Here is a 25,436-nt window from a genome sequence, read left to right on the forward strand (position 1 = left end):
TGGGAGGATGCCACCTGTAGTGTGTCTAGGCCACGTGGGGCGGCCCTTGCTGGGGACATGCACTGCCCTTCCCTGCAGCAGAAGTCAGGCTTCTCTGTTCCGCTCAGGAATTGCTTTGCTTATTTATCTTCTTTTTACTTCTTGGGGCTTGCAGAAGAGCACCCCTTATTATGTAGCACAAAGTATATACTGTCACAATCTTATTTGTTACTCCTTTTACTAAAATAGTTCAAATCAGTGTTTTTAACCACACTATCAGAAAGCTCTGTTTCTCTGCACAAATTGAAGCGGTGTGCCCAAAGGCCAGAGCGGGCAGGAGGGGTGGCTGCACCACTGTCATCTGCAGATGAGTGTCACTGCCAGCCCAGGACACAGACCAGATGTTCCAGTCTGTTCCTAGAAAGCAGCACAGATACTGTGCACCCCCCCCCACTATGAGAAATAGGCACCTCTGCCGTTCTGCAGCCATACATTTATAGGAATTTGTTTCTTTAAACAAAAATCAATAGTAATGTATTTTCTTCCTCAACAAGTTTCAAGGGGGAAAAAAAAGGTCACTTTTTTCTTTCTCTGGTGTGTACCTAATAATTTTTGGGTAAAAATGTCCCACTCTGGGCCAGGGGTTTAGCTCAGTGGTTTCGCCGCCTGCTGCACAAGCAAAAGGACCTGAGTTCGATCCCTCATACCAAAAAAAAAAAAAATGTCCCACTCTAAAAAAATGTGCTGTACAGATTCTGACTCCAGGATAGACCAAGCCACTGGCCTTGCCAGGGCTGGAAGGAGAACTCTGTCACAATGGGAACAATAGAAACTGAAGCCCTGCGAGTGAACTGCCCTTTGGGTTCCAAGGCCAGGAGTCAGCAGCAAGTCAGCACTGGGAATGAAGGGGCCTCTGAAAAGCCACCCCCGCCCCAGCCGTTGGGAAGACTTTCCTAGAAAGGAGGGCATCACCCTGAGTTGCAGACCCCTAGGATCCCTACAGTGGACAACCCTATTGGGCCTTGGCTTTGTAACTGCCACCTACACCCAGGCTTACAGAGTGGCTGCTGGCTTGTACCTGCGAGTATGTTCGAGGTGTAACTATCACAGACATGCTGTCCTTGAATGCCATCCCAAGGTGGTGTTGAGTCTGTGGCAAGCAGGAGGGGTCTCAAGGGAAAGCTCCCTGGCCCCTCAGGGATGCCTATGCCCCTCTGGGCTATTTTCCAGGCCCATTTGCAGGTCTTGGGAACCTTACTGCTGTGGCCAAGCCATCCTGATCCAAATGACTCCCATGGGCTCCCATGGCTGGATTCCCACCCAGTGTGGACCCACAGCCCTGTAGGGGCTACTAAGCATGGCCAGCCTGGCTGCCCACTTGGGCAGGCAACACCCAGTACCATGGCCAGCAGACGGGGATCTCACACCTAACAGCAGCTCCCTGACAGTCCCTGAGATACACCTGGGCACACGGCCCAAGGCTTTCCCAAGAGTGTACAACCCAAGGCGTGACGGCAAACACAACACAACCACTCAGGAGAGGCAGGGAAGCTTCCCATCCACCCTCACATGGTCCTGTCCTTCACCTGGGCTGACACGAAGACCATGTTTTTGGGCTCTTCAGCTCTTGCTACACGAAGCTAAGTACCATTGGGAGAGGGCAGCCAGTGGTGTGGGGACTGAACAGAAGTGAGTGGGTACCAGGGCTGCTACAATGGTGTGAACGGTGTCACCAAGGTGGCCTGTCCCTCTCCCAGGTCCGGGGGTCTCACCTGGAAGGTGCCACAGCATCACCTACCCCTCTGGGCCTGTCTTCCTGTCTCCTCCCTCTGGTTTACAGCTCCCAAGCTGGGAAAGAGGCCAGAGGCCAGGAGCAGGGCCAAAAGGAACCTCGGGGACCTCACTTAGCCACCAGTGGCTGAGTAGCATGCTGAAGGTCACACAGCAAACTAAAGCCGGAGCCAGCTCAGGCTTCTCCCTTCCGCGGAGAACAGAACTCAGTGTGGGTGGCCTTGCAGCTGTCCTTTGGTTTGGGGTGCAGTCAGCCCTGGGGAGGCCACTTGAGCCCAGACCCAGCCATGGCCCAGCTCTGCCTGACCAGAGACAGAGATGGTACAGAGTGTTGGAAATGTCGAGGTGAATACTACACACAAGCAGCAGCTGCTATTGACCTCCAGGTATAGGGGCACCCTGAAGTCCCAGGACTGAAGGTCAGAAGAAGAGCAGCTTCCAGTCAGCCTGGACACAGTGACTCCTCCAGGATACAAGGCCCTGGCCATAGCAGGAGGCAGAAGCCAAGTGGGGCCATCTAGGGGCAGAGGGCGTGGTGAGATGGCCTTACTGCGGATGGACCCCCGGGCAGATCTGGCCTGGCATCCCCTTGCTCACTGCCAGGGAACAGGGACTGAGGCTGTCCAGGACGCCGGGCTGTAGGAAGTGGGCGGGTGCTTCTGTTCCCAAGTTGGCTGGTGCAGAGGCGGGAGATGGAGGGCTGGTCATTGGTGTCACTGTGGAGCCAGAGCGGCCAAGTCCTATGTACAACTCACCATGGAGACAGATGGCAGGGCCGAGGTCCAGGCAAGGCCAGGCCCCGAAGGTGCTGGAGCTGGTTCCAAGGCAGGTACTGCTGGATGCAGGGTTTGGAGCACGCTGCACATCTCCTGACGATGGCCTCCTCACTCAGGTCCTCACAGGGTCTTGGAGCAGCCGATGCAGGTTCTCATGCATCTCCAGGACCTTCTGGCGCACACCACCAGAGTTGGAGCCCGGCTGGCGTCTACCCTGCTGAGCTGGAGCTGGGGGACAGGTGGGCGGCCAGGGCAGCTCAGGGCACGGCAGGTGGGGTGTGCTGCAGGGAGGCGGACGAGAACCCTTTTCGGAGGCTGCCTGCGTGGGAGGAGCCTGTCACCTGCCAGCGGCTTCACCTGGAGCTCCAGCTGCCTGGCATCGGGGCACGAGGGGAGGGGTGGTGCAGGCCGGGGAGGCCTCTGCGGGGCTGGGAGGTTGTCCTGAAGCCAGAGGGTTCTCCCGCCCTGCCGGCGAGGGCCTTTGCTGCCCAGAGCAGCGGCACCAGCTCCTTCCGCTCCTCGAGCTTCCGGGAGCAACTACTTGTGCCTCTCGTGCCCCTTCCGCCGGTCATCGTGGAGGAAGCCACGGAGCTAGCTAACGCAGTTCCTTAGTCCTGCAGCCGCTGAGCTCCAGCATGGGGCCCACCTCACCTGCCGCACCAGCTCTTCCTCTGAGTGGCTGTCACCGGCAATCCCCCCGCTCCAGCCCCGGGCAGAGAGGGGCGGGACTTGCTTTCTTCCTGAAGGCTCTCCAGGTCACCCTGCTGGTGCTCGAGGAGCCAGGGCACCAGGTATCACTCAACACTGCTGCACTCTGCGCCTGGTCTCTGCTGTCCTGGGAGGGAGCGATAAGAGGACGCGGCGCCGCTGGTGTCCACAGCAGGCGGGGGGGCTGGTGCGGGCCAGGCCGCTGGCTGATTTCCACCTCTCATGGGTGAGGAGCTCCCTGCGGTTCTTTGAGCGAAAGTTTATATTGTGCCGGGGTCCCTGAGCTGTCCCCCCTGGAGGATCCATCCTTCACCTCTCCCATGGGAGGTGACACCGGGGACTGGTGCCTCCCTCCTCCAGGAGTCCATCCTGCCTGACTGTCGCGCTGCCTGCTGTGACACCCTTTTTGTGTTACTACCTCCCTCTAGCCCCTCCGTGTCCACCGTGTACTGTGCGGACATTGCTGTGGGTGGTGGTTCATTTTCCTTTCGTACAGGAGATTGAATTCAGGGACTTCACACTGAGCTACATCCCTGGTTCCTTTTTTATTTTTTATTTGGTCACTAAATTCCCCAGGCTGGGCTTGAATTTGCATTCTTCCTGCCCCAGCCTCCCAGAGTGCTGGGGTTACAGGCATGTGTGGGAATCCACTTAGAAGGCTGAGGTGGAAAGATCTCGGCCTGGGGGCACAGAGGAGGGTCGGCAAGTTAGGCCTCCTTTGGCAGCATTCCCGAAAGCTGGCAGCTGGAAGTCTCAGAGAAAGAATCGACAGACAGCTGAGATCTAAGTGAGACAAAATGTATGCCTGGGCACACTCTGCCAATTAGAAACAGATAAACCTTCCTTGAACCTGACTTCACAGGATTGCTTGCTCCCTTTTCTAAGTGAGGAGCACCAGCACTGCCAGTCCCAGCCTCTTTGTCCACTAGAGGCAGGAGTCCCCTGGGACCCTCTTCTGGAATTATCTATGTGTCTTTTGTCTTTCAGCCTCTTCACCCCCTCCAGCTGGGTGCTCCTAGCAGGCTGGTTTCCTGCAGGCATGCACCACCAAACCTGGCAGGTGATTCTTCTTGGTATTGATCTGATGTACAAACACACCTGCTTTAGTATCATTTCAACTTATAAATCCATATCCATTTCTGACCTGAACCGTTTGACCGTGCCAAAGACTTTGGTGGCAAGAATTTTTTGCTCCATCTTCATTCCCAGTGGTGGCTGCAGAGTCAGGGTCTACCCTCACACTACCACCTACCCTGTCGTGAGGGGGCCTGGGCTCTTGGGCAGGATCCTGCAGGAGGGTGGTGGCGGTAGCCTGGCCCGCCTGCTCGTGCCACCCCGTCTGCTCTTGCTTGGGCACCTTGGTGACACTACATGGTTTGGCTGGTGGGCCTGGCTGGTGATCAGACCTTTTTTTTTTTTAATTCTTTTTTTTCTAGTACTGGGAATTGAACTCAGGACCCTGCATTTGCCAGGCAGGCAAAGCGCCACTGAGCTACATCCCTAGCCCCAGATCTTGAGTTTCTGGCTATGCTCTTGCTCTTGAGCTCCCATTTCATCTTAGCATCCCTGGTTGGCTTTTCAGTATGTTTTATTTAATAAACTTAAGGCTACATTTTTTTTTTTGGTACCGAGGATTGAACTCGGGTCCGTGCGCTTGCGCAGCAGGTGGCAAAACCACTGAGCTAAATCCCCGGCCCTAGTCTACATTTTTTCAGGGTTTTTTTTTCAATTTTTTAAAATTACTACTGTCCATGTTTGCAGTACATAAGGATCTCATCCTTGTGTGGAGTTGGCACATGTACCTCACATCTCAATTCTTTGTATCCCCTTCCCCTCACCTGCTGTCCTCCTCCATCTCTTGGTTCCTTTCCCTTTTACAAAAGATCTCTCTGTTTCCTATTATCCTTCTTTTATTTTGCTAATTTCTTTTTTTTTTTTGTACTGGGGATCGAACTTGGGTCCTTGCACTTGTGCAGCAGGCGGCAAAACCACTGAGCTAAATCCCCGGCCCTTGCTCTCTAATTTATTTATACTTTGGTTTCTCATATAAGAGAAACCATGCAATAGTTAAGTTTGTGTTGATTTATTTCACTTCACATTATGGTCGCAAGGTGCATCCATTTTCCTACAAATGACTGGTTTCTCCTTTATGACAGAATAGTACTCCATTGTGTATAAATACCACACTTTTTAAATTCATTCATCTGTTGATGGACATATAAGCTGCTTCCAAGATTTAAATATTATAAGTTGGGCTGTGATGCCAGACATAGTAGTGCATAGTAGTGTTGTAATGCCAGCACTTGGGAGGCTGAGGCAGGAGGATTGCTGCAAACTTGCACCCAGTCTGTGCTACAGAGTGAGCTCAAAACCAGCCTGAACTATATAGTGAGATCCTGTCTCAAAAAAGGGAAAAGAAAGGAAAGGAAAAGAAAAAGAATTGTGCTGCTATAAACATGCGTGTGCACATATCACTGTGGTATGATGTCTTTAACTCTTTCAGGAAGATTCCTAGAAGGGGAATAGCTGGATCAGATGGAATTTCTAGTTTCAGTTTTTTGAGGAATCTCCACACTTATTTCCACAGTGGTTGTACTTTTTCTATTCCCACCAACAGTGGAGAAGGGCTCCTCCCCACCACCCCTAGTCTTCCCAGCAGTTATTATTTGATTTCTTGATGATGGCCATTCTTTCTGGAGTAGGATGAATCTAGGTGTTAATTTGCATTTCTCTAATGGCCAGCAACAATGAACATTTTCTCATGTATTTATTGGCCATTTGTTCTTCTGAAAACTGTTTATTTCAGTTGTCCATTTTTTCATTGAGACTTTTATTTTGGGGGGGGTCTAATTTTTTTGAATTCTTTGTATATTCTATAATATATATTATATTAGTCCTCTGTCTAAGGTCCAAGGAACAACTGGCAAATTTTTTTTTCCCCATTCTGTTCTGTCTTCCTTTTGGAAAACCATCCTGGGGGCGGGGGTCTGACATTTCTGGAAGCCATCCTAAGGATGGATTTTGTTACAAATGGGTCACTGGGGCTTTCTGAACAAGAAGGCTTGGGGGGGGGTGCGTCCTTCTAGACCTCATCCTTTTAACATTTTTAAATTTATTTTTTAGCCAAAGTCTTGCTAAATTGTGTGGGTTTACAGCTTGCACTGCCATGCCCATCTGCCCCTCACTGTGAACCTTGGAAACTGAATCTTGTAGCTTAAAACCATACTGAGTAGCCACTGAATTCATCTTGACTTAGGCAGAACAAGGACCCTGTCCTTGCCACATGGAGCTTCGATGGCACCTGGGTGAGGAGCACTGGCCGAGATCCCCCCTCCCCCTTGTCAGGATGGAACAGGACCCAGGGGCTACCCGGCTGGGGCTGTGCTCTGAGATCTGGAGCCCAGACCCTGAAGGTCAGAGCCCTGTAGTTGGCACTGTGCGATCCCTTTTGGCTCCTGCTTGGCCCCAATGACTTTCTAATTAATAAGGTATTGGTTTGGGGTGTGTTTATTATCTCTCCTTCCTCCTTGAGGCATCTGGATGGAAGGAAACCACACTGCATGAGGCTCATGTGGCAACACCAGCTTGCGGGGTAAGATCCAGCTGCTGCTGGTGGGGCACTGGCCCTGGGCCCTATGCAAATCAGGGGTCAAAGTTCCCTGCAATCAGAGGGTGAGGATGGCAGTGAGGAGGCAGATCTGGGACAAGTGCAGGACCCCGCCTAACCCCTCCCCTTCCACCTTTCCCTCTAAATTCTGTTTGAGCTTCCTCTCCCTTTGGGTTGTGGGATGGGGCCACTTGGCCTGTGGTGGTTACTTCTCAGGCATGCCAGCCTCCAGTTCTGGGGCTGTATTTTTTGTGGACTTTGGTTGTTTTATTAAGAAATCTATAAAAATTCAGGTAACTTATTAGTATATCCACTAGATAACATGTACTTGCTTCAAGTTTACTAAATAAAATTCCCTGTTTTCCCTGACTTCCTCACCCCTGTTGCTCCTGGTTTGGTGGCCTTTTCATGGGGCAATTATATTTCCCAATGGGGTGTGGATAGCTTTTTGTCATTATTATAGTTTCATAGAAAAGCACACTCTTACATCTGAGGACAGGCTTCATACATTCTGGGTTTTCATAAATTGTAGGGGACAGGGGAAGGGGACGTTACCAGAACCTCTGCAGTTAGTCCTGGTCTCCTGCGAGCCACGGCAGCACACGGCGAATTACAGGAAAGGTAGAAAAATGAGACCGAGAAGAAGCTGAGCTTTGGGTCTGATCAGTGCTGCTCTGGGCAGCAAAGACAAAAGCCCCCAGCTTACCACACCTTTTATTCAGTACATCGGGAGAAACAAATGTAACAGATGACTTGCAGAGAGTTCAATAGTTCACATTGGGATAAACAAGGTGTAACGGAAGGCTTGCAGAGAGTTCAGTACATCTCCAGCAAACAAGATGTTAATCAGTCCAAGAACAATGAGGAACTGAGCAGATGTTTGTTCTCCCAGGATGTTTCTTGTCCTGGAGAATCACAGCATCACTGGATCACTGAAGTCTCAGTTGTGACCGGAGTCCAAACTGGAGTTATTCTGTAGCTGGGCTGTAGGCAAGAGAGCTAGGCTAACCAAATGATTTATCCCTAGAATTATGTAGCATTGCTCCCAACAATAAATGGTATCCTCTTGAGCATTTCCTGCTGCAGCTTTTCTCTCTGAGTCACCATGTCACTGATTTACCCCTTCCTCCCGGGTCTTGTTCTAAAGACTACAAAAAATGAGGTCCACAAACAGCACTGGGGAACAACCTGACCTGGGAATGGTTTATTAGAAAGAACAAAGAAAAGCTCTTGTTAGTGGAGAGGGGCTCCAAGCAAGGATGCAGGAGTGGTGCCTAAACCTAGAAGCTTGGATGCAGGTTTTGCTGGTTGCTTCTGGCGGGTATGTGAAACCAGACAGTTTGTTATTGGTGGGTGCTGCCTGGTGCGGCTTCCAGACTTGGGAGTTCGTGAAAGCTATGCAGTTGCTGCTGTTGTGAGGCTTCCATCATCAGGGCAGCGGACTTCACTAGGTCTTTGCCCTTTGCACTCCAGTGAGGCTTATCCCAGCTTGCTCAGGCCTTTCTCCTCATCTGCCTCTAATCAGATAGAGCCCGGACAGGGTTGGTGCCAGCTCAGATGAGCCCATCACCATCTCAGAGAAACATGGGTCTCATTTTACTTAGTTCACAGAGGACATGACAGCAGGTTACAAGCAGTTCCCCGAGAGGTCCCTCTGAGCTTTGGCACTAAACCTTCTTGGACTGATGAGTTTGAGTCCCCTCCCTTCTTTCCCACTGTCTACTTTCTCAACCAGCTTTCTGAGGTGTGGCCAAACTGCTCTCCAAAATGTTGCTCATTTCAGAGGTACATGAAGCCCTGTTTCCCCATCTTCCTGCCTATATTTAATCCTAGTTACTACAGCAGGAGGCCATCTTCTGCAGTCTTTTGACTTTAACCAAATCTTGCAGACCAAATAGGAAGCACTCACCTGCCTGTGGTGTGGCCTGGGACAGTCAGGGCCCAGCCTTCTCTAGACCAGTGGGACAGTGTGCGGGACATGGTGGCCAAGTACACAGTGACATCAGAGCATCCTGGCAGCCAAGGGAGGAATTCTAGGAATTCTGAGAGCAAGACCCGAAGAAGCTGATTGGTTACACCCAAGGACTGCCACAGCCCCAGAACAGATGGTCTGACCACCACAGAAAGTTTCTGTAGTGTAGTTGCTATCATGTTTGCCTGAGTACCTCAGCAGGAACAGGGGATAAGCCGGGCAGATACCAGCACAGGAACTGCATAAGAGACACTGCAGAACTGCAGGTTAGACACAGGCATTGTGAGACCAAAGTGACTCCATTTTGCTAAAATCCACCATTCCCCTAGCCTCTCAAATTAATGGTTAAAATGTGTTTGCTCTGGAACAAAAGATACAATCTGTAACAAACCAAAGTCCCTAAGTTAATTACTCAGCCATCTGTTTACCCAGGAAATGAACATCCTGGGCCCACTATCTGTAGGAACAGTCTGTTAATGTGCTGATTGTCAATGCTGGGTGGTCGTGACCATTAGTCACCGTGTCTGCTGACCATCAATACGTGACAGTTGCCCACTAACCTTTGTCCTTCTTTTCTTTTGTAAAACCTATATGTAATCACCCCTTACCCCTGATGAGTTCACCCAATCAGAAATGTGCACTTCATGCATGTTAAGTGCTGACCAATCATTGTAATTGCTAAGTGGAAAATCTCCAAACCTTGCTGTAACCTCTATAAAAACCCCACTAATTTGGAACTCGGGGCTCTCAATCTCGATCTGCTGTGTCGGTGACAATTAAGAGTCCCTGCTTAAGCTTGAATAAACGACCCTCATGTGCTTATATCGGAAACGGCCTCCTGGTGGTCTTTGGGACTTCGTAACCTGGGCACAACATTTGGGGGCTCGTCCAGTATCCCAAGACCCTCAGGATCCCCGTACCGGAGGGTCAACGCCGGCTGGTGAGTGTGTTTTTTGTGTTTGTAAAGTCTGGGCCCATTTTCTGGGAAGGTCGGCAGACGGTCTAGGCGGACGCGCTGCGAAGGCCGCCGACCTGGGATCCTCGAAGACGTTCCAGATTCCGCTGGTGGGGACGGAGTGCCCCATGAGTACGAGTCTGTGAGACTCCTGGGGGGATGGTGCGGGTTGCTCCCTCGGTATGGCGTGAGGCCGTCGTCCCATTTTCATTGCCTCCGATAGGGCAGAGGACGGTTTTGTCTTGCCTTGTGCTTTTCTGTTGTGTTTGTTTGTCTGTTTATTGTGTTGACTTGGACTGAAACGATGGGACAGACTGTGACTACCCCTCTTTCCCTCATGAAGGACCATTTCAAAGAAGTCAGGGAGCGCGCTCATAACCTAAGTTTAGAAATTAAAAAGACTAAGTTCATCACCCTCTGTAGCTCAGAATGGCCCACCCTTAGGGTAGGATGGCCCCCTGAGGGAACTTTTGATTTACAGGTTGTACGCAGAGTTCGTAAGGCCATCCTTCATCCTGACCAGGTTCCCTACATTGCCATTTGGGAATGTCTAATCTATAACCCATCCCCATGGGTTAAGCTCTTTTTGCCTGCACAGAAACAGCAGCCAAAGGTAATCCTGACAGCCTGTGAAAAGACTCCCAAAGGGTGTGACAACAAAAAGCAAACTGAGACCAAGCCGACCGTGCTGCTTTACCCAGTTCTTCAAGGAGGAACAGATGAATATCTCCTCTTTCCCCCTCCCTACCACCCACACCCCACTCCTCCACTCCCACCGGCGGGGATGGAGGAAAGAGGGCCGGTGGTGGCCAAGGCGGAGGCACCTGCCCCAGCGGGCGCCACTGGAGGAGACGGCCCCACCCAAAACACCCGTAACACCCATAATCGCTGCCCGGCCTCACTGGCAGGGCCGACAGATTCCACTGTCCTCTCATTAAGGGTGGCTGGACCCCCTGATGAGCAGGCCCACTTGGGACTTCAACACAGCAGAAGGTAAGGAGAGGCTCCGGGTCTATTGCCAGGCTCTGCTGGGAGGTCTCAAAGTGGCGACACAGAAGCCCACCAATTTGGCTAAGGTAGGGGATGTACAACAAAAACTAGATGAAAGCCCTGCTGTTTTCTTAGAGAGAATTCAGGAAGCCTTCTGTAGGTATACTCCTATGGACCCAGAAGCAATTGAGACAAAGGCATCTGTAATAATACATTTTGTCAACCAGGCGGTGCCAGACATTAAGAGAAAGTTACAGAAAGTAGATAGGTTAGGAGAGAAAAGTATTCAGGACTTAGTGACAGTGACAGAGAAAGTGTATAACAATAGAGAAACCGCAGAGGAGAAACGGAAAAAAGCTGATGACCGCCAGACCCGAAACTTAGCTTGGATCCTTCTGGCTGCCACTGCGGGTGAACAAAAGGAATGTGAACGTAGACTAAGAAAGATTGTGATGGAAGGAAAAAGCAAGGGGAGACCCAGAGAGCATCCCCAGTTAGGAAAAAAAATCAATGTGCTCATTGCAAAGAGAAAGGCCACTGGGCCAAGGATTGTCCCAAAAAGAAACAGCAGGAAGGTCGCCCCAAGGCTCCTATCCTGGCGGTGGATGAACTGAGTGATTAGGGGGGACGGGGTTCGGCACCCCTCCCCGAGCCCAGGGTAACCCTAAAAGTGGAGGGGAAACCTGTCGAGTTCCTAGTGGATATGGGGGCTCAACATTCAGTCCTACTTGAACCATATGGCCATGTTTCTGATAAAACCTCCTGGGTTCAAGGAGCCACAGGCATGAAAAAGTATTCATGGACTACCCAAAGAACAGTGGACTTGGGAGTGGGCAGGGTAACCCACTCATTCATGATTATACCAGACTGCCCCTATCCCTTATTGGGAAGAGACTTGCTCACTAAATTAAGAGCCCAAATTCATTTTCAGCCCAGAGGCACAGAGGTCCTTAATCAGGAGGGAAAGCCCATCCAGGTGTTAACCATAAGCTTAAAAGATTAATATCTGCTACATCAGAAAGGGGCCCCTCCTGATCCTGACATGGAACAATGGCTCGCCATGTTCCCCCAAGCATGGGCGGAAACCGGGGGAATGCGACTGGCTGTGCACAGAGCACCAGTGTTTGTAGAGATGAAACCGGGAGCAGACCCTGTGCGGGTCCGCCAATACCCTATGCCCCTAGAGGCCCATAAGGAAATAACTCCACACATCAGAAGGTTGCTTGCTCAGGGGATTCTAAGGCCTTGTCAATCAGCCTAGAACACCCCCTTGTTGCCGGTGTGGAAACCCCACTTGGATGACTATCAACCAGTACAGGACCTCCGTGAGCCTTCCGCTGGCACCCAAAAGCCAACACATCTTCACATTTGAATGAAGCGACCCTGAACAGGACATCAACAGACAGCTGACCTGGACCCGACTTCCTCAAGGATTTAAAAACTCGCCCACCATTTTTGACAAAGCCCTGCATGAGGACTTGGGCTGGACAGAGGCTTTCCCCACCAAGCACGAAACGGCACATACTGTGGCCAAAAAGCTTTTAGAAGACATCCTACCAAGGTATGGTTTCCCAGTAATGCTAGGGACTGACAATGGACCCGCCTTCGTTTTCAAGGTGAGTCAAAGCTTAGCGCAGGTACTGGGGCAGATTGGGAATTACATTATACATACAGACCCCAGAGTTCAGGACAGATAGAGAGAATGAACAGGACCCCAAAAGAGACCTTAACTAAATTAACCTTAGAGACTGGCGGTGACTGGGTGACTCTCCTTCCCTTTGCCCTCTATAGGGTACGCAATTCACCCTATAAGATGGGACTAACTCCCTTTGAGATTATGTTTAGAATTCCCCCTCCCATTGTTCCCAACCTTCAATCGAATGTGCTTGTTGAATTTGATGACCAAAAATTGCTACTTTCTTTAAAAGCCTCCAATGTGTACATGAGGACATCTGGCCTAAATTAAAAGCCCTGTACAAGACTAGGTCTTTGTCTGGAGACATCGACAAAAAGACCTTGAGCCTCATTAGAAAGGACCCTATGTCACAGTCCTGACCACGCCCACCGCTCTCAAGGTCGACGAGATTGCCTCGTGGGTGTAGTGCACCCACGTCTGCCCCGCGGATCCACACGCCATCCTAGACGACTTCATCCCATCATGACAGGTGTCCAAAGAACACGACAACCCTCTCAAACTCAAGCTGCGTCGTCGACAGTCATGATTGTGGTAACTGTACTTTTAACACCAATATTAGGAGGACTCTGCATCGCCTTAGGTAAAGAGTGTTGTTTCTATGTAGATCAATCAGAGGTGGTCAAAAAATCTATGGCCAAAGTTAAAAAAGACATCACCAAACAAAAATGAGAGAGAGAACAAGCTCAAAATTGGTTTGAATCCTGGTTTAATTCCTAGGCCCCTTGCTTATTCTGTTACTACTGTTAACCTTTGGACCTTGTATACTCAATAGACTAGTTTCATTCATCAGAGAACGAATTAACGCTGTACAGTTGATGGTACTCAGGTCTCAGTACCAGCCAATTCCCACCGACCTGATAAAATTAACCCCCAGAGGCCCATGATTGGCCCTCCATAGCATCATGAGAAGGGGGGAATGTGAGACCAAAAGTGACTCCATTTTGTGAATGTGAGACCAGAATGACTCCATTTTGTCCAAAATGGAGCAGTAGTCTCCTTTGTTCTTTCAAATTAATGATTAAATGTGCTTAATCTGGGACAAAAGACATGATCTGTAACTCAAGATTCCTAAACTCATTACTCAGCCATCTGTTTGCCCTAGAAACAAGTGTCCTGGGCCCACTATCTATAGGACAATCTGTTAATGTGCTGACTATCCACACAGGGTGGTCATGACCATTAGTCAAGATGTCTGCTGACCATCAGTACGTGACAGTAGACCACTAACCTTTGTCCCCATTTTTCTTGTAAAAACCTATTCGTAATCCCCTTCAACCCCCAATGAGCCTAGCCAATCAAAATTCTACACCTCATACTTGCTAAATGTTAACCAATCATATGGCTGCTAATGACTGAAGCTTGCTGTAATCTCAATAAAAACCCTGCTAATTTGGAACTCGGGGCTTTCAATCTCGATCTGCTGTGTCGGTGACAATTGAGAGTCCCTGCTTAAGCTTGAATAAATGACCCTCGTGTGCTTACATCGGAAACGGCCTCCTGGTGGTCTTTGGGACTTCATAATCTGGGCACAACAGGCACAACAGCATCTCCAAACAACAACTGGGGTTTCCTCCTGAGCCACATACTCTAGCCTCTAGCAGAGAGGGACACAGACTCTGCAGCATCTCCATGGGAACCAGGTGCTCTCCCAGACTGCCTCGAGTGGGACCTGAACCTCTACTCAGTGAGTGACTTGGACTCAATTTGGTCTCATATTCGTGGTGAATGACTAGGATTGGGCCTTATACCCATTTGTGTGTCCCTTACAGAGGAAAGGTTTTATATGTGAATAAACCATGCACCCAAAAGACAATATTGATCTGGTGAGTGATCTGGTTGAGTCCCTTACTCTGCCGTAAGGTGCTGACGACAGGCAAGCCCAGGATGTGGCTGTATGCCCTGACTTTGCTCCCAAACCCTCCCTCAGTGGCCAGGCTCAACCAGAGTGCTTAAGGGAATTATGCACAGCTGAGCTAGATTGCAGGGAACAGGGGAAGGGGACGTTACCAGAACCTCTGCAGTGAGTCCTGGTCTCCTGCGAGCCACGGCAGCACACGGCAAATTACAGGAAAGGTAGGAAAATGAGACTGAGAAAAAGCTGAGCTTTGGGTCTGATCAGTGCTGCTCTGGGCGGCAAAGACAAAGACCCCCTAGCTTACAGCACCTTTTATTCAGTGCATGGGAAAACAAATGTAACAAGTGAAATGCAGAGTTCAGTACTTCACATTGGGATAAACAAGGTGTAACAAAAGGCTGGGGGGCAGTGGAACTCTAAGAACAATGAGGAACTATGCAGATGAAGATTTGGTTCCTCCCTGGCGTCTCCGGCAGTTGTGGTCTTGTCCTGGAGATTACAGCATCCGGGGATCACTGAGGTCTCAGTTGTGACCCGAGGCCAAAATGCAATTATGTCTGGAATGTCCTAGCTGGGCTGTAGGCAGGAGAACTAGGCCTACTCAAATGACTTTTCCCTAGAATTATGTAGCATTGCTCCCAACAGTATAGTATTTCAGTCTCTGCTTATACCACAGCTGACCCAGTATCCCGTGGTTGGACATGTGGGCTGTTCCCAGGTTGATGCTCTTTTGAACAGTGCTACTATGAACATTCTTTACATTGCCTAAGTTGTGCTGCAGAAACACACACATTTCTCCAGGCTATGTACATAAGAATGAAATTGCTGGGCCAAAGAATATGTGTGTATGTTTCTTTTCTTTTCTTTCTTTCTTTCTTTCTTTCTTTCTTTCTTTCTTTCTTTCTTTCTTTCTTTCTTTCATTCTAGCAACTCAGTTTTTATTGAATATGTTTCAAAATGAGGTTTAGTCAAAAAGCCCATCTCATCATCAGACTCCAAATTCTTTGCTTCTACTTCTTCCTTGATGGGGAAAGCGGCGGTGGAGGAGGCAGGTCCACCAGCCCCTGTATTGCAGATGAGGCTCCCGGTGTTGACATTGGCCAAGGTCTTTGCAAATAATCCAGGTCAGAAGGATTCAACACTGATGCCAGCTGCTTTTATGAGAGCATTGAGCTCACCCTCCACAAAGCTCACCTTGCTGTTGTGCAGGATGAGGGTGTAGTAGATGCAGGTGTTGTGCCCAGATTGTGAAGTCCCAGAGACCACCAGGAGGCCGTTTCCGATGTAAGCACACAAGGGTCGTTTATTCAAGCTTAAGCAGGGACTCTCAACTGTCACCGACGCAGCGGATCGAGATTGAGAGCCCCGAGTCCCTAACTAGCAGGGTTTTTATTGAGAATACAACAAGCTTTGGTTATTAGCAGCCAGGTGATTGGTTAATACTCAATACATATGAAGTGTAGGGTTTTGGTTGGCTAGGCTTTGGGGGTCGAAGGGGATTACGTATTGGTTTTTGTGAGGGAGAAAAGGGGCAAAGATTAACGGCCAGTTGTTACATACTGATCATTAGCAGACCCACTAATGGCCGCATCTATCTTGTGTGGACAGTCAGCTCATTAACTGCTTATCCTACAGATAGTGTGCCTGGAACGCTCTCTCCCCGGGTACACAGGTGGTTGGATAATAAACTCAGGAATTTCAAGTGGTGAATTCCTAGTTTAAGCACAAATTTGAGAGAACAAAGGAGACAGCTCCAAAATGGAGTCATTTTGGTCCCACACAGGTGAGCTCAGAGAGAGGAGCATGGCCTTAGCTCCCTCAGAAAAAACCTATACACCGGTGGCAGCTGAGGAAAGGCAATGTATTTCTGACTTTACTAGATAATGCCAAACAACTTTCCAAATTGGCTCAACAGCTGGACATAGTAGTGCATGCTTGTCATCCCAGCACTTGGGAGGCTGAGGCAGGAGGATCACCACAGGTTTGAGGCCAGCCTGGGCTACCTACTGAGTTCAAGGTCAGCCTGAACAACATGGTAAGACCCTGCCTCAAAACAAAAACAAAAACAAAAAAGTTGCCACCATGGTTTCTGGCAAGGGCCTCTCCTCCTTGCTTGGAGATGCCCCCTCCCAGATGGGTCCTCCATGGCAGAATAGGGCTTTGGTGTCTCTTCCTTTGTCCACAGGGAGTTGGACTGGGGCCCTGTCCTCATGACCTCGTGCCCTGTCACCTTTCTCAGACCCCGCCTCCAGGCGCACCCACACTCCGGTGAGGGCCTTCACCATGGGTCTTGGAGGACAAACTCAGCCCACAGCATCCCACTGCCCCGCAGCCTGGAAGCTCCGGGCAGCACTGGGCTCACTACAGACTCACAGCCCGGTGCCCTGTCTGTGGGACCACAGTCCCCAGGGTCTGGTGTCAACAGTGGTCTCACAGCTTCTCTCCTCTTTCAGGCTGGAGGGCCTGTAGTCCCTGTCCCTCCTCCAGGCCACCCTGATGGTTTCAACACTGAAGCACAGTGTCAGGGTGCTGCAGGTGGAATCCAGGCTGGAGGCAGTGAGACAGCAGGAGCTAAGGATGCAGAGTACGGGACCCTGAGTGTGGGGTCTGAGGACGATGTCCCGGGGGAGCCTTGTAAAGATCCCCTTTATTTGGTGGCCTGAAGCACATACTTTTTTATTTATTACTATTTTGTTTTTTGGTACCAGAGATTGAACTCGGGACCTTGCACTTGCGAGGCAGGCGCTGGAACCACTGAGCTAAATCCCCAGCCCCTGTTTATTACTATTAACTTTTGGCAGTATGGGGATTGAACCCAGGGCCTCCACACTGAACTACATTCCAAGCCTTTTTAAAAAAATGTTTTATTTTGAGACAAGTCTCCCTGAGTTCTAAATAGCCCAAGCTAGCCTTGAACTTGCGATCCTCCTGCCTCAGCCTCCCAGAATGCTAGGATGACAGGCATGCACCACCATGCCCAGCTAAGCCCATACACTTGAATTTCACTACCACAACTTTCTTCTTTCGGAGAAAAAAATAGTGGTCAGATTTTAAGCAGTTCCCCCTACCTGCAGCAGCTGTACCACTTTTTCCAACAGTCATTTAATCATACATCAGACTTTTATTGAGACTGTGCTACAGGCCAGGCTCTGCCTGCCCTGACTTCTGAGGCCACAGAGATGGGTCAACACTTACTGGAAGCCTGGTGTGCTTTTCCCAGGGTCAAGGAGTGCCCAGAGCCAGTCATCAGGCCCAGAGACAGAAAGTGCTGGAGGTGGGGACAAGAGACCACTGCCCTCACGGTGCACAGAGCACCAAGCACCAAGCACAGAGCACTGAGACAGACCATAGCCCCTCCTGTCCCACTCATGGATCCAGCACAGCAGAGATAGTGGGGATGGGATCCACCCTGCAAGCCCCCCTTTCAGCCTGCTTTCTTGGCTGGGTCCACGGCTTTATTTTTAGACGCCCTAGACAGGACCTCCTGGGATCTGCTGGAGCCCGAGATGTAGCCAGAGCCCTGGCTGGGGTGGCCCTGAGCTGCCTCAGGACAGTAGCCAGGGTAGGCCAAGGTCAGCAGGGTCAGGCTCAGGTCCTCCCAGGCACAGGGGGTGGGCTGGGGGAGGGCAGCAGCCAGGCCACCTGAGCCCCTCCATGGACACCCAGGTCACCAGCAGAACTGAGGCTGTTCTATGTCCCTGTTCTTCCTGTCCCTGGGGTGTGCCAGCTGAGGTGTCCCCAGCCACACACTGAGAAGCCTGAGGGTGCAGAGAGCAGTGGGCCACATCCAGGCCTACTCGCTGCTAAAAACTAGAGATTTTAAAAAGTTAGGAGCCAGCCAGGAATTTAGCTCAGTGGTTCTGCCGCCTGCCTCACAAGCACAAGATCCTGAGTTTGATCCCCAGTACCCCCCCCCCCCCAAAAATCAGGAGCCAGGCATGGTGGCACATGCCTGTAATTCCAGCACCAGGGAGGCTGAGGTAGGAGGACTGCTATGAGTTTGAGGCCAGCCTGGGATACATAGTGAGTTCAAAGCCAGTTTGAACTACACAAGGAGACCCTATCTCCAAAACGAAACAAAAACCAAAACAAAGCAGTACAGCACTTGTCTAGCATGTGTGAGGCCCTGGGTTCCATCCCCAGCATCAATCATTAAATAAAACCACATAACAATCAGAGTAAATTACACAGACTGTAGAATTTCCACCTGTGTGTGAACACCCAGCTCAGTGGCATTGAGCACATCCATCCACACAGCTATACAGCCATCCCCACTGCCCATCTCCAGAACGTGGATGAGCAGAATCACCCAGTATTTGCCTATGTGGCTGGCTTGTTTCACTAGCCCAGGCTAGCCTCAAACTTGCAGTGATCTTCCTGCCTTAGCCTCCTGAGTGCTGGGATGACAGGCATATGCCACCATGCTTGGCTCTTTCTGCCTTTTGGCTCTAATGAATGACTCCGGTGTGAACATAGGTGTCCAAGTATCTCTTAAAGTCCCAGGAGTGCAGCCCAAGAAGTGCAATTGCTGGATCATACAGCAATTCCAGTTTTAATATTTGAGGAAGCACCATACTGTTTTCCTTAGAATTGGAAATTAAAAAAAAAAATTGCCAACATTTTTAAACCTCTGGGTTTGGGGTTTCTATTGACAGGAAAGGTCTGACATCGCTGGTCCTATGTTCACAGGACCAGACTCCTCCAGCCCCTCGCCGGCCCAGCCAGGGCCAGCTCCTAGGGTCCCCTTGCACAATTCCTGAGTCTGATGACCCCAGGGCCATCCTGAGAGCAGGGGTTGAGGATGCTTGGCCTTGACCACCCACAGTTCATTTTCAGCCACATGTGGTGGCCATGGCTGCCATCATAGCACTCTCAGAGGCTGACGCAGGAGGGTTGCAAGCTTGACCCTAGCCTGGGTGACTTAGTGAGACTTTGTCTAAACAAAAAAAGAGAGATAGTTTAGAAAGGGCCAGGAGTGTAACTCAGTATGAAGGCCTGGGTTCCGTCCCCACTACCCGCTTCCCAGTGCCCTGCCCAATGGACTCGGGTGGGTCACTGAACTCTTTGGGCCTCTATTTCTCCATCTGCAAAGTGAGGGAATTCATCCATCTCAGGGCTGCGTGAGAATGAACCTGAGTGATCTCTTTGGCTGTACAGACCACCACGGGCGCTGGAAAAAGTGCCTCACAAAGTCTGTGAACTCAGTGGAAACCCCGACTTTCCCACAAGTTCAAGAGTTCTCATTGCTTCAATCATTCTTTATATTCCCACTCTGGTCCCCTTTCTTTATGTTCCCTAGTTTGTCACTGTTGCCCTTGATGTGTAAGTCTAGAACTGAACACATGCTCTTGGTTTTTTTTCTTTTGTTTTTGTTTTGGTACCAGGGATTGAACTCAGGACCTTGTGCTTGTGAGGCAGGAGGTGGAACCACTGAGCTAAATCCCCAGCCCTGAACACATGCTCTTGGCATGACCTGGCCAGTGTAAAGTAGGATCTATTACTACCCCCTCCACTCCAGACTCTATACCTCCATTAATGGAACCCAAATAGGTAATGGATTTGGTCTTGTGCCCTTATGTTATGCATTAGATATAAAATGTCCCCCCCAAAGTCTCATGTGGTTAGAGGTAGGGCTTCTGAAAGGTGATTGGATAAAGTGTGCTAGTCAGAGTTCTCTAGAAGAATAGAATCAATAGAAAATATATGTATAATTATGCAAAGGAATTTATTAGGTAGCTTACAGGATCAGAAGTACGACAATCCACAATGGCCATCTGTACACTGGAGAATAGCAGTTGCTCAGGACAAGAAGCTGGCAACTGTAAAACACTCTTGTTCTTGTCAAGGATGCAGCACTTGTCCAAGGGTAAAAGCCTGGAAACTCCCAGGAGGGTCTCAGGTGTGAGTCTGCATTGGAGGCTAGAGAAACTGGACTTTGAGGGCCAAAGGCAACAGCAGCAGAAAGCACATCACTCAAGCAGGCTGGAGCTCTTCACAATGCAAACTTCCTCCTTCTTCCCTTTTATTTCATGTAAACTACAAGACTATTGGTTGGCACCACCCATAGCTGGGGTGGGTCTTCCCCCTCAGTTTGCTGGCCTGTGTATCAATCATCTCTGGAGACACAGATATACCCAGAGCCACACTTTTCATTAATTTTTTATTTCTTGTGACAGGGTCTCACTATGTAGTTTAGACTGACCTTGAACTCACGATGTACTCCAGACTGGCCTCTAACTCACAGCAATCCTCCTGCCTCAGCCTCGAGAGTGCTGGGATTACAGGCATGGGCCACCACGCCTGGCTTCAGAACTATACTAATCTGCTATGAATTTCTTACTCTAGTCAAATCAGAATGAACAACCCCAGGAAGACTCTAATCTCATCAAGGGATCAATCCATTGGGGAGTCCATACCTGAACAGGCTAATAGGAGGTGGGCCCAGCTGGAGGAAGCAGGTCACATGACTGAAAGATTTATCTTTTCTCTGGCTCATTCCCTATATCTGCTTCCTGGCTGCCATGAGGTGAGCAGATTTCCTCCACCTGCCTTTCCACCATGCTATTCCTGCCTTGCAGCCAGCTTGCCATTGGACTGACCCTTCTGAAACTGTGAGCCCAAACAAACTTTCCCCCGTTTAAGTCATGTATGTCAGGTATTTTGTCCCAGCAACCGAAAGCTGGCTCACACACATATCCTGATCCTTTGATGCTTGGTGAACTGAGACTACTAACATCCCAGATCTGTTTCACAAGAATGTTCACAAATCTCTTTCTCCTATCCCACCCCTATGTGAGTGAAGTGTTGGACCTAAAGTGGGGCACTAAGTCTTTATCCCTTCTTACACTTTATCCAGTAGCAAAAGTGCCCACCTTAACTGATGGTTCAAGGGAGACCCCAACTGTGTCTTCACGTTCAAGGAACCTAAAGGAATGTGTAGTTGACTCTTTAGAAATGGAGAGAGAATGTTTATTTGCATCTTGATCAAGTCCCAGGCTATAGAGTTGCAGGAAGAGGCCCAAATGCTGTGGCTTTAGTGTCCAACATCTTACCTGTGTCAGGTTCACTGTGGGGACACAGCACGTGGTTCCAGCATCAGGGCAGTGGTCTGTCTGTCACAGTGTGGCTCTGTAGGAGCTGAGAGCTCCCAGCATGGCTGAGGACTTGGAAGAAGCCAGGAGTCCAGAGAGATCACAGTTGCAGGCCCTGGCAATGGCGGCAGCCGGGGCTCTTCCTGCTGCTCTGGGTGTGCAGGGCCAGCCCTGCTCACCTCCATCCTGGCAGCAGACCCTCAATCCTGTGCTGCTAGATGGGACCCCTGCCCAGCCTCTGCCAATGGCCACACCACATGGAGGGAAAAGTGCTCTTTATTGCTTGGCTCAGTCTCCCATGTGTCACCCAAATGTCACTGTCCTCATGGCCTCAGGAGGTTTGTGGTCAAACCAGGGCTGTGCAGCTGCCACCCAGCAGAGGACTCATTCCGTCTTCCGGAACCCTGGAAGGCGAAGTTCAGGTTGCCTGGTTTGAAGGCAGCCAGGACGTCCCCACCACCACTCCAGATGCCCAGACCCCACAGACTGGGCTGAGGAGGCTCTTTCCTGCAGCCACCATGGGTCTTCACAACCCACGGCCACAGTGACGCATGTCCCCTTCTTTGATTAAAGGAGAGAGATGCTTCCCCAGCACAGAGACACAGCCCCCTGGCTTCTCTGGTCTGAGGCATAAGGGTGAACACAGAGCTGCTGCTCAGCAAGGAGAAGCTACTTCTTTTTTCTTTTTTTTCCAGTACTAAGACTTAAACTGCATGCTGGGCAAATGTTCTATCACTCAGCCACATCTACAACCTTTTTCTCTTTCTATTTTGAGACAATGTCTCACTAAGGTGCCCAGGCTGGTCTTGAACTTGTGATCCTCTGACCCAGAGTACCTGGGATCTCAGGTATGTGCAACGCACCCAGCTGAAAGAGAATCTACTTCAGCCCAGGCTGCCCCATCTAGCTGTGTAACCCAGGCAAGTTTCTGCAGCTCTCTGAGTTTTGGTGTTCTCACCAGGGAAACAGGATTGCTAAGGCCACCTCCCTGAGCCTTCAGGCAAACCCTTTCCTAGAGGAGACTACGCTTGGGAAGGGAGCGTCCCATGAGGTACTGAGCCCCTCGCCCCTCGCTTTCCACAGCATTTTGAATGCAAGGCCTCCCTCTTGTCCCATCCTCAGATGGCCGGCATATACTCTGTGCACTGGGAATTACTACACCTGTTATCCAGGGACAAAACTGAGGAGGCTCAGAGAGACTATGAGAGGGCTCAGTTCCCACCCAGCACTGCAAAAACAAAACAAAAAAACAAAGACGTGCACGAGCCCTTCCAGAGTCACATAGCTCACAAAGCTCATAAGCTAGCAGATATAGAGTCCAAACCCAAGCAAGTCCCTGCCTGCCTCTAAAATCTTTCCTACATGTTAAACCTCTTTCAGAACAGAAGCTGGAAGCCAGGCATGGTGGTACACACCTGTCATCCCAGCACTTGGGAGGCTGAGGAAGGAGATTGCCATGAGTTCAAGGCCAGCCTGGGCTACATAGTGAGTTCAAGGCCAGCCTGGACTGTGTCGTGAGACCCTGTCTCAAAAAAACTAAAACAGAAGCTGTGCTGGGGGACCGAACACATGCCTATAATCCCAGCACTCAAGAGGTTGAGGCAAGAGAATTGCCACTAGTTGAAGGCCAGCCCAGGCTACACATATCGACACCTCATCCCAAAAAACAAAACAAACCAGGGCCAGGGATTTAGCTCAATGGTTCTGCCACCTGCCTTGCAGGCGCAAGGACCCGAGTTCAATCCCTGGTACCAATAAAAACACCAAACAAACAAACCGAAACAGAAACCCCTCCGGGCATGGTGCCACATGTCTGTAATCCCAGCACTCAGGAGGTTGAGGATTGGGAGTCTGACACCAGCCTGAGCAACATACTGAGACCGTTTCAGCCCCCATCCCCCAAATCCGTCCTAGGCAGCGACAGCCCAAGAAGATGGTGAACATGAACCTTACCCAGTTGCCTGAACTTCTGGAAGAGCGGGAGGAAGCCACGCAGCACACTGTGGATGCGGTACACTGTGCGAGGACAAAGGGCTCCGGGTCAGGCTGTGTCCCCTCTACCCGCGGCCACCCCAGGCAAGGGCCCAGCCCATACAACACAGCTCCACGGTGGGGCTCCGGGCTGTGCTCAGGTGACAGAGCAGATGTTACGACTACGCAAACACCAGAGGCCCAAGCCCAGCGGACTCAGCTGCAGCTCCACTCGTCCTTTCTGGGCACCTGCTGGTTCCGTGTTGTTCACGTTAAACTGTTGCCACTGAATTTTTAGAGAATGGTCCATTCCCCCCCCCGCCCCCGCGAGATTCTGCCAGTGACCTCACCCTGACCTTGCGAGTGGTCAGGAAGAAAATAAGGGCACAAGAAAAGTAAAACAGGTGCTTCGCGGGCCAGCTGAGACTCACCCAGCCCGAAGTAGATCCCCACAGTCTCCAGCGAGGCGAAGGTGAGCAGGCCGACGCCCAGGGACATGAACCAGTCTGCAGGCAGCGAGGCGGGATTCGACCTGAGGCCGGAGCCCTCCCCCGCCCCGCCCCGCCCCCGCCGCCACCAACGCCCGCCCCTCTCCCCCCTTGGCCCCGCCCCCGCTCACCTCCGTAGTAGTGGTAGCTCACCAGCAGGGCCCCGATGCCGAAGCACAGCAGCACGAAGTGGAAGAACTCGTCTGCCAAGGCGGAGGCGGCACCATTACTGTTGGCCCCTTCTCTTCCTGTCTGTCATGTGTACCTTGTGTGTGTGCGCCCGGGGGCTGTACCTCAAGGCCTCTCACACGCTGGCCAAGCGCTCTACCACTCAGCCGCACCCCAGAACTCTCTTGTTTGTGTGTTGTTTTGAGACAAAGTCTTGCTATATTGCCAAGGTGGCCTCAAAGTCCTGGGCTCAATGGATCCTGCTGCCTCAGCCTCCCTACCAGCTGGGACTATGGGCAGCTCTCCTGTTCTTCTATGACAAAGCCTCTGCTCAAATGGAAACATAAAGAGACACTGCTCCTGCAGTGTCAGACCAGCCAGATTAAAACATGGCTGGTGTTGTGGGCACACTTGTCATCCCAGCACTCTGGAGGCTGAGGCAGGAGGATTACCATGAGTTGGAAGCCAGCTTGGGCTACACAGTGAGTTCAAGACCACCCTGGACTACATAGTGAGACCCTGTCTCAAACAACCAAATAAATAAATAAACCAGCCCCAAGACCGTGCCTTTCTGCCCCTTATCTCCCCGTGTTATTTTTATTGCACACATTGCCATCCGACTTATGTCATCTTCCTGTGTTCTCATCTCCCCTCCTCCCTACCCTGCTCTGGTCAGCTCTGGTGGACAGGAGCTTAGTCAGGCTACTTCAACATCCTCCAATGTTCTCCAGGTCTGAAGGAAGCCCTGGCAGGCATAAATGTTCTGTACTTTTTTTGTTGAATGAACGTTAGAACAATAATAAGAAATGCAGGTTGGGTGCCTATCAAAGGCCTTTAGATAGACCCTCTGTAGAGTAACTCTAACTGCTGATCACAACCATGACCCTCTTCAGCTGGAAGTAGCCAGAATGGTCTTCCCCCTTTGCCCCCTCACAGCAGTTAGGGGTACTTCTTCAGAGGAGGGAATACTCCAGATAGATAAGTTAATTAGATATCTTGTAGCCAGTTAGGACCAGCCCAGGAGGAGCCAACATGGAGGACAGTGAAGACACATTCACTGAAGGCCAAAATTGTACACAAGAAACTGCCACACCCATGTAGGATGAATAGCAGTGATTGATATTCTAAACAGATATCAATCACCTGGGTGGGGGGCCAAGGTCTTAACCCAGCCTCTCCAGGAAATATCCCTGACCCCCACCCTTACTGAAAATCCTTGTACGCTTGCTATGTGACTTGCTCCCCAATTTGACCCCCATTTAATCAGTATTACCTGGGTGACTGTACTTGTAATCTTATTGGTTGGTCATGGTTTTGTCCCACCTCATGCCCACCTTGTAGTTGTTCTTTTTTTTTTTTTTTTTTGGTACCAGGAATCGAACTCTGGAC

At 50.5% G+C, this 25,436-nt stretch overlaps 1 protein-coding gene across 3 annotated transcripts in view; it reads right to left on the reverse strand.

Moving 5' to 3' along the window:
• Nucleotides 1–7,494: 7,494 nt before the first annotated feature.
• Tmem40 (transmembrane protein 40) overlaps nt 7,495–25,436 on the reverse strand; it is a 35,235-nt gene continuing 17,293 nt past the window's right edge. For all 3 annotated transcript variants that reach the window (XM_087196794.1, XM_021248819.2, XM_004870565.4), the window contains 4 exons: nt 24,011–24,082; nt 23,823–23,897; nt 23,374–23,436; nt 7,495–21,824 (listed from right to left, as the gene is read on the reverse strand). In XM_087196794.1, coding sequence (XP_087052920.1) covers nt 21,805–21,824; nt 23,374–23,436; nt 23,823–23,897; nt 24,011–24,082 — 230 coding nt within the window. In that variant the 3' untranslated portion in view covers nt 7,495–21,804. The remainder of the gene's footprint in view (nt 21,825–23,373; nt 23,437–23,822; nt 23,898–24,010; nt 24,083–25,436) is intronic.

The sequence above is a fragment of the Heterocephalus glaber genome, unplaced genomic scaffold (genome assembly GCF_053883595.1).
Source record: "Heterocephalus glaber isolate CG9 unplaced genomic scaffold, H.glaber_assembly_v1.0 deba00001614, whole genome shotgun sequence".
NCBI lineage: Eukaryota > Metazoa > Chordata > Mammalia > Rodentia > Bathyergidae > Heterocephalus > Heterocephalus glaber.